The sequence below is a fragment of the Bombina bombina genome, chromosome 1 (assembly GCF_027579735.1).
Source record: "Bombina bombina isolate aBomBom1 chromosome 1, aBomBom1.pri, whole genome shotgun sequence".
Classification (NCBI taxonomy): Eukaryota; Metazoa; Chordata; class Amphibia; order Anura; family Bombinatoridae; genus Bombina; species Bombina bombina.
In genome coordinates this window covers 1065476103-1065489171 of record NC_069499.1, presented here as the reverse complement: position 1 = coordinate 1065489171, position 13069 = coordinate 1065476103, and the positions used below count along the sequence as shown (strand labels likewise).

The window sequence follows — 13069 nt, the reverse complement described above, 5'->3', positions numbered from 1 at the left end:
TAAGCACAGAAAAGAATATCACTATTGTTCTCATTTATAAAGCCATTTAAAGCAGTCTACTAAAATATTCTGCGAGTATAAATGTTGACTAATACATGTTTAAATGTATTTTTATTACCTTTAACATAACTGCTTACTCTTACTTTCTACGCCTCCAGATCAAACTTTTATAGTTATATTTATTTTTTTATTTTACCCAAATGAACTCAAATGATCACTTTATCCATTATTTAAAACATATTTTCAAAGATAAGAATCAAAAGGCCAAAAAAAGCCAATGCAATTTATCCTCTATGAAAATGCAGTAGAATTACATAATTAACAAGTGCATAGTAAAAAGACAATGATTTATTAAGAGCTACTCTGAATTTCAAATAAGCTATATTATATATATATATATATATATATATATATATATATATATATATATATATATATATATATATATATAATATTGGTAAAGAAGGGCAATCTCAGGATATTTGTTTCAAACAATAAATGAGTTTATTCTGATGGTATCAGAATTTAATTTACAGAAAGTCATAGCCGACGTTTCGGCTCCTATATGAGCCTTCTTCAAGGCAAAGACATATCATTATCCGGCTATTGAGCCGTACTCCCAGATGAGAAAATGGATATAACGCGTCATGTCTAAACTTAAGTTTTAAACTTAAGTTTTAACTTTCACTGCCCTGCTGCAAACAGTTAGGAACAGATATAAAAAGATAACCTGCAGTACGTATTTATGAAGCAGCGGTCATTAGACCGCTGCTTCCCTAACCTCTTCACCACCTCTTAGGTGGTGAATTTCAATCTCCCCGGTCTCGACAACACCTGACCGTGCGTGATTGGCTTGCGCGGGTAGGGGCAGCGTTGCACAAGAGTGCAAAATTGGCTTCTTGTGCAATTATGAATTAAGAATTAAGCCCGCCAGAGGCGAGCTGCAGCGGACAGGGGCACGTATGTACGCCCCTGATAGCCGCAGCTTGATAAATTGACCCCATAGTGCATTTCAGTTTTGTAATAGAAGCATTTTTTTGCAATATACTTGTATTAGGAAAACTACATCTAGTAAATGATATAGCTGTTAAAGGGACAGTCTACACCAGACTTTTTATTGTTTAAAAACATAGATAATCCCTTTATTACCCATCCCCCAGTTTTGCATGAACCAACAGTTATATTAATATACTTTTTACCTCTGTGATTACCTTGTATCTAAGCATCTTCTGACAGCTCCCTGATGACATTACATTTTAATTTATTATCTATTGACATGCATTTTGGCCAATGAGTGCAGTGTCTGCCACAAGCTACGGCGTGATCACAATCTATAAGGCTCACATGAACTAGCACTCCCTTGTTGTGAAAATTATCATATTATCCCTTGTTGTGTAGAAATTATCATATGAGCCTACCTAGGTTTATCTTTCAACTAAGAATACCAAGAGAACAAAGCACATTTGCTTTTTTTATTAGACTGTCCCTTTAAGCAACATACACACACATATGCTGCACATGAACAATGCACAGCTACCAGTGATTTGTTAAATGCAAATCAAGTAATAACAATACAATGCAAACAAGTCATTGTACATACCACTATTCACTCTCTGAGCAGATGCTGGAAAATTGGGGGTCTTTAATTTTATCCTGAGGTTGAGGTCATTAGATTTTTCAGCTGATTTGCATTTACTGACTTTCCTAATATTACTACTAAAAAGATTACTGTGCTTTATGAGTGTAGTTTTAAACATAGATCTAAAATTCAATTCAATAATTCAGTCATGGATTTTTAAGGAAAATAACTACTTTTATTATAACATGGCAACTTCTCTGGTTTGTTAGCTTATACCCTTGGTTTATAACAATATGAATAGTCCTCACATCTTTTATTGTTTTAACACTGTAAAAATCCATTTCTTCAAGATAGTTTAAGAAGAAAAAAAAAGCCTAGCAAATTCGCATTATGTTGCACTGAGAGAAACAGGGTCACATTGTGGTCAAGAAAGTTCATAATTTGCTTGCATTTTATCTCTTTGTTGGCGGTTTGTTCATGCGTAAGTCTTTCAAGGCACAGCATAAATGGATCAGGTTACAGAGATAATACCCTAAAACAGTGGAGCTTTGACATCACTAGCCACTAAGACCTCTGGGAAATAATTAAGAAGGCACTTGCAGGAAGCTGAATTTCAAGGGAAGGAGGAACTAACTACATTGTACACCAAAAAAATGAAACTGTGACCAGTCAGCACATAGTATCACTGTAATATGAACAACAGCCATTAAACACACATTAAATACACTTATCCAAATGTGAAAAATAATATATATATGTGAAATACACTGAATGGCAATGCTAATCACAGGCTGGAGAAAATAAGGGTCACAAATTTAAAATGTACATATTGCCCAACATGTGTAACCTGTTCTTTCATATAGTCCCAATTGAAGCAGTCTTACCGTATTTAGTTGTAGAGTTACCAGCTCTCTTGGAAAAAATATCAGCCATGCTAATTAGCATAAAAAAGCAGCATAGCTGAGAAACTAAAGTTGCAAGGACTGATTTTAAATGATAACTTAATATAAATTAGATCCCCCAGTTTTTGCAATTTCACTAAAACAGCCTATTTATTTATTTTCATTATCTACATTAACTTAAACCTTAGAAATGACTACCTTGGCAGTAAGACGTGGGAACTATATTTAGAGGTCATTCACAATTTAAATATAACTAAACAAAGACAAACAGGAGTCACTAGATTTCTGGAGGGCAAGAACAAAAAAATGATGCTGTTTATAACCAGCAAATAGCAATATCCCAAAAATATAAAACAACAGATACTGATGCTATATGTTCAGGTAATAAATTATTTTGTAACATTTATCAAGATTAAAACTAGACGTCAGCAATTCTTGGAGTTTAGTTCAGTTACATTAATTTGGACACGCACTGTAAACCTTTACAGATCATATCTCAGAAATGAGAATGAAAGCTTAAATATCTTTTGCTACATGAAACAATATGTGTGTGTGTGTGTGTGTGTGTGTGTGTGTGTGTGTGTGTGTGTTAACTAGTTCACTATGTGGACACATTCTCTTTATAAGTCATTATTTTATTATAAATGCTTCAAAATTATCTGATACTAAATCAATATGTATTAACATAGTGTTAGTGTGTATAGTGTTTATAAATGTTCCTAAACATATGTAGTATTATTAAATTATTGCAGATAACTAGCTTCCTGCAAGCTAAATTACATTCACGACATATCCAACTGAAGAAGGAAGAACAGTGCTTATCAAGCCAATCAAAGAACAAATTCTTTTTTTATTTGCTGTTGCCATAGATACAGCCCCATCCTAGCGTGACTGCATGCCATTGGTCTAAGTGTAGGCAATGTTAATTTGCATTTGTGACATACTGCCTCTATATCAAGAGATATACGTACAAGCCCTCAACAACTATTCCATTTTATCAGCAAGATCTGAACTGTTGCCTAATTCGCAAGAACAGTAATATAAACAAATTCATAGAGATCTTATATGTTGGCACATATTTCATTCTGTAAGGTGGTGCATGTGAAATCAGCTGTGTACAATTACTCTATTCAACTGAAATAATTCAGATAATGTCATAGTTTTAAAGATTATTTTATGATTAATGAAAAGAGAAAATAAAAGAAAGGAAGCAAACTACTTCTTTAAAGGGATACAATGAAACTTTCATGATTCAGATAGAGCACGCAATTTTAAGAGACATCACAATTTACTTATTTTATCAAATTTTGCGCACATTTTATATACACATTTTCTGAGGCACCAGCTCCTACTGAGCATGCGCACAAGTTCACAGGGTATATGTAGACTAGTCTGTGATTGGGTGATGGCTGTCACATGATACAGGGGGCCAGCAAATGGGGGGGGGAATACATTTGTCAAAAAAAAATCTACTGCTTATTTGAGATTCAAAGTAAGTATTATTGTATTGTCATTTTATTATATACTTGCTAATTATGCATTTCTTTTTTGACATGCATTTCTAGACACTTAGACTGAAGCTAAAATCTGTTCAAATACAAACATGTTTTTCCTTAATTAAAATGTAGGCATATGGGTGACAAAACTCACCTCAAAACAACCAACACATTTTGTATTTATTGATTTAAATGTTTGCATAAGTGACTTAATCACATGCTAAGCAAGGAACTCTTAGGAGAGAATGTGATCTGGCATCCATAGTTTTAGTTGTTTATATAACACAAGATGTTCATAACTTACCATAGAAATATACGAGTCTCATGGTTGACATTTGTATATTTTTGCTTACACAGGTTATTTCTGCAGAACAGAATATGCAACTCTACAGCATAGAGTCTCTTCATGCTTACAGCCTACTAATGAATCCAACACAGATTTACTCTTTTTTTTACTCACTAGATGGTTGACTATCTCCATGATCTTGTGATAAACCTTCTGGATATGCAACAGCTGGTCCTAAAAGAAACAACAACAAAAAACAAACAAAAAATGTAATGTGACAGCTGATAACAATCACTGGCCCATTTTGTTTATACTCTATATAACAACAGATGCTTCTCATTTCTATGTGTGATATTTATAACTCAGTTTCAACTCCCTTACTATATATTTACCCCTCTCCTAAAAGCCAAAAACAGGGACACTGAGCAGCAAAGAGAGGCTACTCCTGAGGTGGCAACTAGCCATGAAACAAGCTATTGAGCTACTGTCTGTTCCCTAGATTAAGCACTTCTCTCTTTTTGTGTAAGCAAAGTATGACCCTTGGAGATGTCTCCCTAAGGGTGAAGGCTGAAAACCAGACGTGGAACCGTTGTCCAATGGATCTAGAGGGACATGGCTACACCTAACTAACGAGACCCATATTGGGTTGAAACGTATGTCTGGGGTTTGCTTTGTCTCTCATTCACTGATAGATTGCCTGGTATTTGGCGATTGGACTGTACTTTTTAGTTCTTCACTGTGCAAGGCACATGCTGAACAAGAAGAGGCTGCTCCTGGGGTGGTAACTAAACATATAACAAGCTTTTACACTATTGTTTGTTCCCTGGTTTGAGCGCGTCTCTCTTTTTTGTATACTGATTGAAGCCTTCCTAAGTCCACCCATTCAAAAGGACTCTGCCTACCGATCTACATAACTCACCACAAAAAAACTAAGTGAATGAACTTGCCTCTGCTCTGTCCTTTGATCCATACATAGGGCTGCCAGATGTCCAGTATTTAACCAGACAGTCAAGTATTTTAGCAGGCTGTCCAGTAAAATCTGGACACAAATGGACATTTTTTTCCCTTCAAAGTATGAGTGTTAGGTTAATGTAAAAGGCCTCCAATGTCTCAATGCATTACAAATATGGGGCAGAAGGAAGTGTGAGGCAGTCAAGAGGGTCAAACCACTTCTGTTTACGTTACTGTTGTTACCATTATTTATTTATATGTTTCTGGCAGCCAAGGGGTGAAATGACTGCTCCGTTGTGAAAATATGCATAGTGGGATCACAAGTGGGGCTATCTAAAGCTTTAGGGGGGCATTTTGTGCCTAGTCACCAACAGATTGTCCAGTATTTTGTGGAGGACAGTTGGTATCCCTCTCCATACAACAGACATGTTAGAGAACACTATTCTATGAACACACAACACTATTTATTCTATAGCACTGCAATACCTACAGTGAATAGCACTCAAATACAACCCTAAGGCGGAATTCACAGAATGAATGTTAAACAGTCTAACGTAATTGTCTAGAAAATTCCATTGACCAGTGTTTACGTATGCTGCATATAACCATTCAGACAAACACATTATTGGCCTTTAGATGTGTAATCACACAACTACTGAACATAATGTTGTTAACTTTATATTTGTATACATTTTCTAGTGATGAATTGTATTACTTTTGTTTTGACACATCTTAGTGAGTGTAATTCCTTATATAGAGCCAGATTACGAGTGGAGTGCAAACATTTTCGCACAAGCGATATATCAGGTTTTTGCGATCGTTAGCACGCAGATTACATTGCGCTCGTATTACAAGTTTAAAGTAAACGCAATCGGTTGTGCGCAATTCAAGTTAACGCTCGACGAGTTAGCGCGTACTAAGAGCTGTGGTTAACTGTTTCACAAAACAAAAAAGGCTCATAGAACACATGAAAAATACATTACAAAGTACACTTACACTCATAATAACAACGTCTAATAAAAATTATTGGGAAAAAAATTGCACACAATTATGCTCAAAGATATCAAGTCTCAGGTGCTAGAAAGAAAAAAAAAAGGAAGGCAAAGGGCTTTATCATTAAGATCTCTTCATGTCGGATTAGAGCAATTGAGAACATGAGTTCAGGTTAGGGCAGAAGTATGGGGAATATGTTATCGCAGTTAGCTTTACTTGTACGCTTGTAATAAGAGCGTAACCCAATGCACGCAAAAAGTTTACTTCTAGCACAATTCGCACACTAGCGAAAGTGCTAAATAGCGCACCACTCGTAATCTGGCCCATAGTGCAGGGCTTGACAAACCCAGGAACCCGGAGTCCTAGAATTTTATCCCTAACGTTTTGGGTTATTCTCCATATATCTATATACAAATCCACTTGTCTGGCTCCTAAAAATATGCCCATCTCCTAAATATTCTTACTGGCTCCTAATTTTTAAACAGATTTGTCCAGCACTGCCATAGTGTATAACTATGAACCTATCACAAAAATGGGTTTCAAGAAAATTATTCTTGTATTACAAAAACAGGGACATTATACACTAGATTTTTCTTTGCATAAATGTTTTTGTAGATGATCCATTTGTATAGCCTATACAGCTCTTTTGTTTTTTTTAAATGTATAGCTTTGTTCATTTTTAAACAACATTGCGCTGATTTTCAGACTCCTAACCAGGGATAGGCAAAGTGTCCGTGACTAGCCCTTGCATTATCCTCCACAACCTTAGTATATCTTTTCTTTCTGATTAAATAATAGGAATAAAAAAAATATGTAGTGTGAATAAAGTTATTGGCTTGTCAAGAGACTGCTAGCGATATTGGGTGGTAAGTTATGTAAAAAATAAAGCCTGAGTGAAATACTGGATGTGTATCTGCATCTGTAAAATAACAACCAGCTCTATACAAAGACACAGTAGTGACACTGGCACATGCGTATAGCCAGACAAGGGCTGGTTATAGGGTCAGTGGTATCTGCATCAGTATAATAACACCAAGCGCTATATAATGACACACTAGTGACACTGGCACATGGGTATAGCCAGAGGAGGGCTGGTTATAGCATCAGTGGTATCCGCATCAGTATAATAACACCAAGCACTATACAATGACACAGTAGTGACACTGGCACATGTGTATAGCCAGACAAGGGCTGGTTATAGCATCAGTGGTATCCGCATCAGTATAATAACACCAAGCACTATACAATGACACATTAGTGACACTGGCACATGGGTATAGCAAGAGGAAGACTGGCTATAGGATCAGTGGTATCTGCATCAGTATAATAACACCCAGGACTATATAATGACACAGTAGTGACACTGGCACATGGGTATAGTCAGAGGATGGCTGGTATAGGATCAGTGGTATCTGCATCAGTATAATAACACCCAGCACTATATAATGACACAGTAGTGACACTGGACATGAGTATAGCCAGAGGAGGACTGGTTATAGGATCAGTGGTATCTGCATCAGCCCAGAGGCAGAAGTTTTCTTCACTTTCTGCAATGGGAATTTTTTTGTTGAAAATTTTTCTGCAGGTCATTTTGATATTAAATTAAATTTTAAATTAGGCAGTTACACTAAATCACCAGCTCAATGGTAATGTGTTGATTAACTAGAGAGTAAAGCAATTTTTTAACTTTTATAATAAAGTGCAGCAACTGAAAATTGCTTTGCAAATTAGCTGCAGATAAAAACAAATATTACGTTTTGAAATTCAAATTTGTTCAAAATTTCAAATGTGTTTCCTTTTTTATTAGTCTTACCATCACAAGGTAGAAATGTAGTAATAAAAAAGGTGCATTGCTCACAAGGACATCTTACATTCAGAAGTCACAGCTTTGCAAACTGGGAAAGGCTAGGGGCAGGGTTAAACAAATCCCTGAGAGCCAGTCATTGCTGCTTTGCAGTACTGCTCCATATTTGTCTGTTCTCTTCAAACAGCACTTCGATCTTGATGCACCGTTTTAAGAAAACTTACACAATGCAGGCAGAGCAAAGCTCTGTTTGAAGAGAACACTCTAATGTGGAGTAGTGCTGCAAAGTGAAAGTGCTAACAGTTCCATCATGTGTCCCATTCTTTCTGCAGGCATGCTGCATTTTCTGCAATGACATCTCAGATCACAGCATGTTCTGCCTTGGGGTGCATCAGTATAATAACACCCAGCACTATATAATGACACAGTAGTGACACTGGCACTTGGGTATAGCCAGACAAGGGCTGGTTATAGGATCAGTGGTATCTACATCAGTATAAAAACACCCAGCACTATATAATGACACAGTAGTGACACTGGCACATGGGTATAGCCAGAGGAGGGCTGGTTATAGCCTATAGGATCAGTGGTATCTGCATCAGTATAATAACACCAAGCAATATATAATGAAACAGTAGTGACACTGGCACATGGGTATAGCCAGAGGAGGACTGGTTATAGGATCAGTGGTATGTGCATCAGTATAATAACACCAAACACTATATAATGACACAGTAGTGACACTGGCACATGAGTATAGCCAGAGGAGGGCTGGTTATAGGGTCAGTGGTATCTGAATCAGTATAATAACACCAAACACTATATAATGACACAGTAGTGACACTGGCACATGAGTATAGCCAGAGGAGGGCTGGTTATAGGATCAGTGGTATCTACATCAGTATAATAACACCCAGCACTATATAATGACACAGTAGTGACACTGGCACATGGGTATAGCCAGAGGAGGGCTGGTTATAGGATCAGTGGTATCTGCATCAGTATAATAACACCCAGCACTATATAATGACACAGTAGTGACACTGGCACATGAGTATAGCCAGAGGAGGGCTGGTTATAGGATCAGTGGTATGTGCATCAGTATAATAACACCCAGCACTATATCATGACACAGTAGTGACACTGGCACTTGGGTATAGCCAGAGGAGGGCTGGTTATAGGATCAGTGGAATCTACATCAGTATAACAACACCCAGCACTATATAATGACACAGTAGTGACACTGGCACATGAGTATAGCCAGAGGAGGGCTGGTTATAGGATCAGTGGTATGTGCATCAGTATAATAACACCCAGCACTATATCATGACACAGTAGTGACACTGGCACTTGGGTATAGCCAGAGGAGGGCTGGTTATAGGATCAGTGGAATCTACATCAGTATAACAACACCCAGCACTATATAATGACACAGTAGTGACACTGGCACATTGGTATAGCCAGAGGAGGGCTGGTTATAGCCTATAGGATCAGTGGTATCTGCATCAGTATAATAACACCAAGCACTATATAATGAAACAGTAGTGACACTGGTACATGGGTATAGCCAGAGGAGGGCTGGTTATAGCCTATAGGATCAGTGGTATCTGCATCAGTATAATAACACCAAGCACTATATAATGACACAGTAGTGACACTGGTACATGGGTATAGCCAGAGGGCTGGTTATAGGATCAGTGGTATCTGCATCAGTATAATAACACCAAGCACTATATAATGAAACAGTAGTGACACTGGTACATGAGTATAGCCAGAGGGCTGGTTATAGGATCAGTGGTATCAGCATCAGTATAATAACACCAAGCGCTATATAATGACACAGTAGTGACACTGGTACATGAGTATAGCCAGAGGAGGGCTGGTTATAGGATCAGTGGTATCTGCATCAGTATAATAACACCAAGCACTATATAATGACACAGTAGTGACACTGGTACATGGGTATAGCCAGAGGGCTGGTTATAGGATCAGTGGTATCTGCATCAGTATAATAACACCCAGCACTATATAATGACACAGTAGTGACACTGGTACATGGGTATAGCCAGAGGGCTGGTTATAGGATCAGTGGTATCTGCATCCGTATAATAACACCCAGCACTATATAATGACACAGTAGTGACACTGGCACATGGGTATAGCCAGAGGAAGGCTGGTTATAGGATCAGTGGTATCTGCATCAGTATAATAACACCAAGCACTATATAATGACACAGTAGTGACACTGGTACATGGGTATAGCCAGAGGGCTGGTTATAGGATCAGTGGTATCTGCATCAGTTTAATAACACCCAGCACTATATAATGACACAGTAGTGACACTGGTACATGGGTATAGCCAGAGGGCTGGTTATAGGATCAGTGGTATCTGCATCTGTATAATAACACCCAGCACTATATAATGACACAGTAGTGACACTGGCACATGAGTATAGCCAGAGGAGGGCTGGTTATAGGATCAGTGGAATCTACATCAGTATAACAACACCCAGCACTATATAATGACACAGTAGTGACACTGGCACATGGGTATAGCCAGAGGAGGGCTGGTTATAGGGTCAGTGGTATCTGCATCCGTATAATAACACCCAGCACTATATAATGACACAGTAGTGACACTGGTACATGGGTATAGCCAGAGGGCTGGTTATAGGATCAGTGGTATCTGCATCCGTATAATAACACCCAGCACTATATAATGACACAGTAGTGACACTGGCACATGGGTATAGCCAGAGGAGGGCTGGTTATAGCCTATAGGATCAGTGGTATCTGCATCAGTATAATAACACCAAGCAATATATAATGAAACAGTAGTGACACTGGCACATGGGTATAGCCAGAGGAGGACTGGTTATAGGATCAGTGGTATGTGCATCAGTATAATAACACCAAACACTATATAATGACACAGTAGTGACACTGGCACATGAGTATAGCCAGAGGAGGGCTGGTTATAGGGTCAGTGGTATCTGAATCAGTATAATAACACCAAACACTATATAATGACACAGTAGTGACACTGGCACATGAGTATAGCCAGAGGAGGGCTGGTTATAGGATCAGTGGTATCTACATCAGTATAATAACACCCAGCACTATATAATGACACAGTAGTGACACTGGCACATGGGTATAGCCAGAGGAGGGCTGGTTATAGGATCAGTGGTATCTGCATCAGTATAATAACACCCAGCACTATATAATGACACAGTAGTGACACTGGCACATGAGTATAGCCAGAGGAGGGCTGGTTATAGGATCAGTGGTATGTGCATCAGTATAATAACACCCAGCACTATATCATGACACAGTAGTGACACTGGCACTTGGGTATAGCCAGAGGAGGGCTGGTTATAGGATCAGTGGAATCTACATCAGTATAACAACACCCAGCACTATATAATGACACAGTAGTGACACTGGCACATGAGTATAGCCAGAGGAGGGCTGGTTATAGGATCAGTGGTATGTGCATCAGTATAATAACACCCAGCACTATATCATGACACAGTAGTGACACTGGCACTTGGGTATAGCCAGAGGAGGGCTGGTTATAGGATCAGTGGAATCTACATCAGTATAACAACACCCAGCACTATATAATGACACAGTAGTGACACTGGCACATTGGTATAGCCAGAGGAGGGCTGGTTATAGCCTATAGGATCAGTGGTATCTGCATCAGTATAATAACACCAAGCACTATATAATGAAACAGTAGTGACACTGGTACATGGGTATAGCCAGAGGAGGGCTGGTTATAGCCTATAGGATCAGTGGTATCTGCATCAGTATAATAACACCAAGCACTATATAATGACACAGTAGTGACACTGGTACATGGGTATAGCCAGAGGGCTGGTTATAGGATCAGTGGTATCTGCATCAGTATAATAACACCAAGCACTATATAATGAAACAGTAGTGACACTGGTACATGAGTATAGCCAGAGGGCTGGTTATAGGATCAGTGGTATCAGCATCAGTATAATAACACCAAGCGCTATATAATGACACAGTAGTGACACTGGTACATGAGTATAGCCAGAGGAGGGCTGGTTATAGGATCAGTGGTATCTGCATCAGTATAATAACACCAAGCACTATATAATGACACAGTAGTGACACTGGTACATGGGTATAGCCAGAGGGCTGGTTATAGGATCAGTGGTATCTGCATCAGTTTAATAACACCCAGCACTATATAATGACACAGTAGTGACACTGGTACATGGGTATAGCCAGAGGGCTGGTTATAGGATCAGTGGTATCTGCATCCGTATAATAACACCCAGCACTATATAATGACACAGTAGTGACACTGGCACATGGGTATAGCCAGAGGAAGGCTGGTTATAGGATCAGTGGTATCTGCATCAGTATAATAACACCAAGCACTATATAATGACACAGTAGTGACACTGGTACATGGGTATAGCCAGAGGGCTGGTTATAGGATCAGTGGTATCTGCATCAGTTTAATAACACCCAGCACTATATAATGACACAGTAGTGACACTGGTACATGGGTATAGCCAGAGGGCTGGTTATAGGATCAGTGGTATCTGCATCTGTATAATAACACCCAGCACTATATAATGACACAGTAGTGACACTGGCACATGAGTATAGCCAGAGGAGGGCTGGTTATAGGATCAGTGGAATCTGCATCCGTATAATAACACCCAGCACTATATAATGACACAGTAGTGACACTGGCACATGAGTATAGCCAGAGGAGGGCTGGTTATAGGGTCAGTGGTATCTGCATCCGTATAATAACACCCAGCACTATATAATGACACAGTAGTGTCACTGGCACATGAGTATAGCCAGACAAGGGATGGTTATAGGATCAGTGGAATCTACATCAGTATAACAACACCCAGCACTATATAATGACACAGTAGTGACACTGGCACATGGGTATAGCCAGAGGAGGGCTGGTTATAGCCTATAGGATCAGTGGTATCTGCATCAGTATAATAACACCAAGCACTATATAATAATGTTTTTAATTTCAAATGTACCTTG

General features: G+C 38.6%; 1 protein-coding gene across 6 annotated transcripts in view; it reads right to left on the bottom strand.

Annotated features, from left to right (window-relative positions):
- ZMYND8 (zinc finger MYND-type containing 8) overlaps positions 1-13069 on the bottom strand; it is a 199565-nt gene that overhangs the window by 140948 nt on the left and 45548 nt on the right. For all 6 annotated transcript variants that reach the window (XM_053690979.1, XM_053691097.1, XM_053691173.1 and 3 more), the window contains exon 4: positions 4438-4497. In XM_053690979.1, the coding sequence (XP_053546954.1) occupies positions 4438-4497 (60 nt within the window). The remainder of the gene's footprint in view (positions 1-4437; positions 4498-13069) is intronic.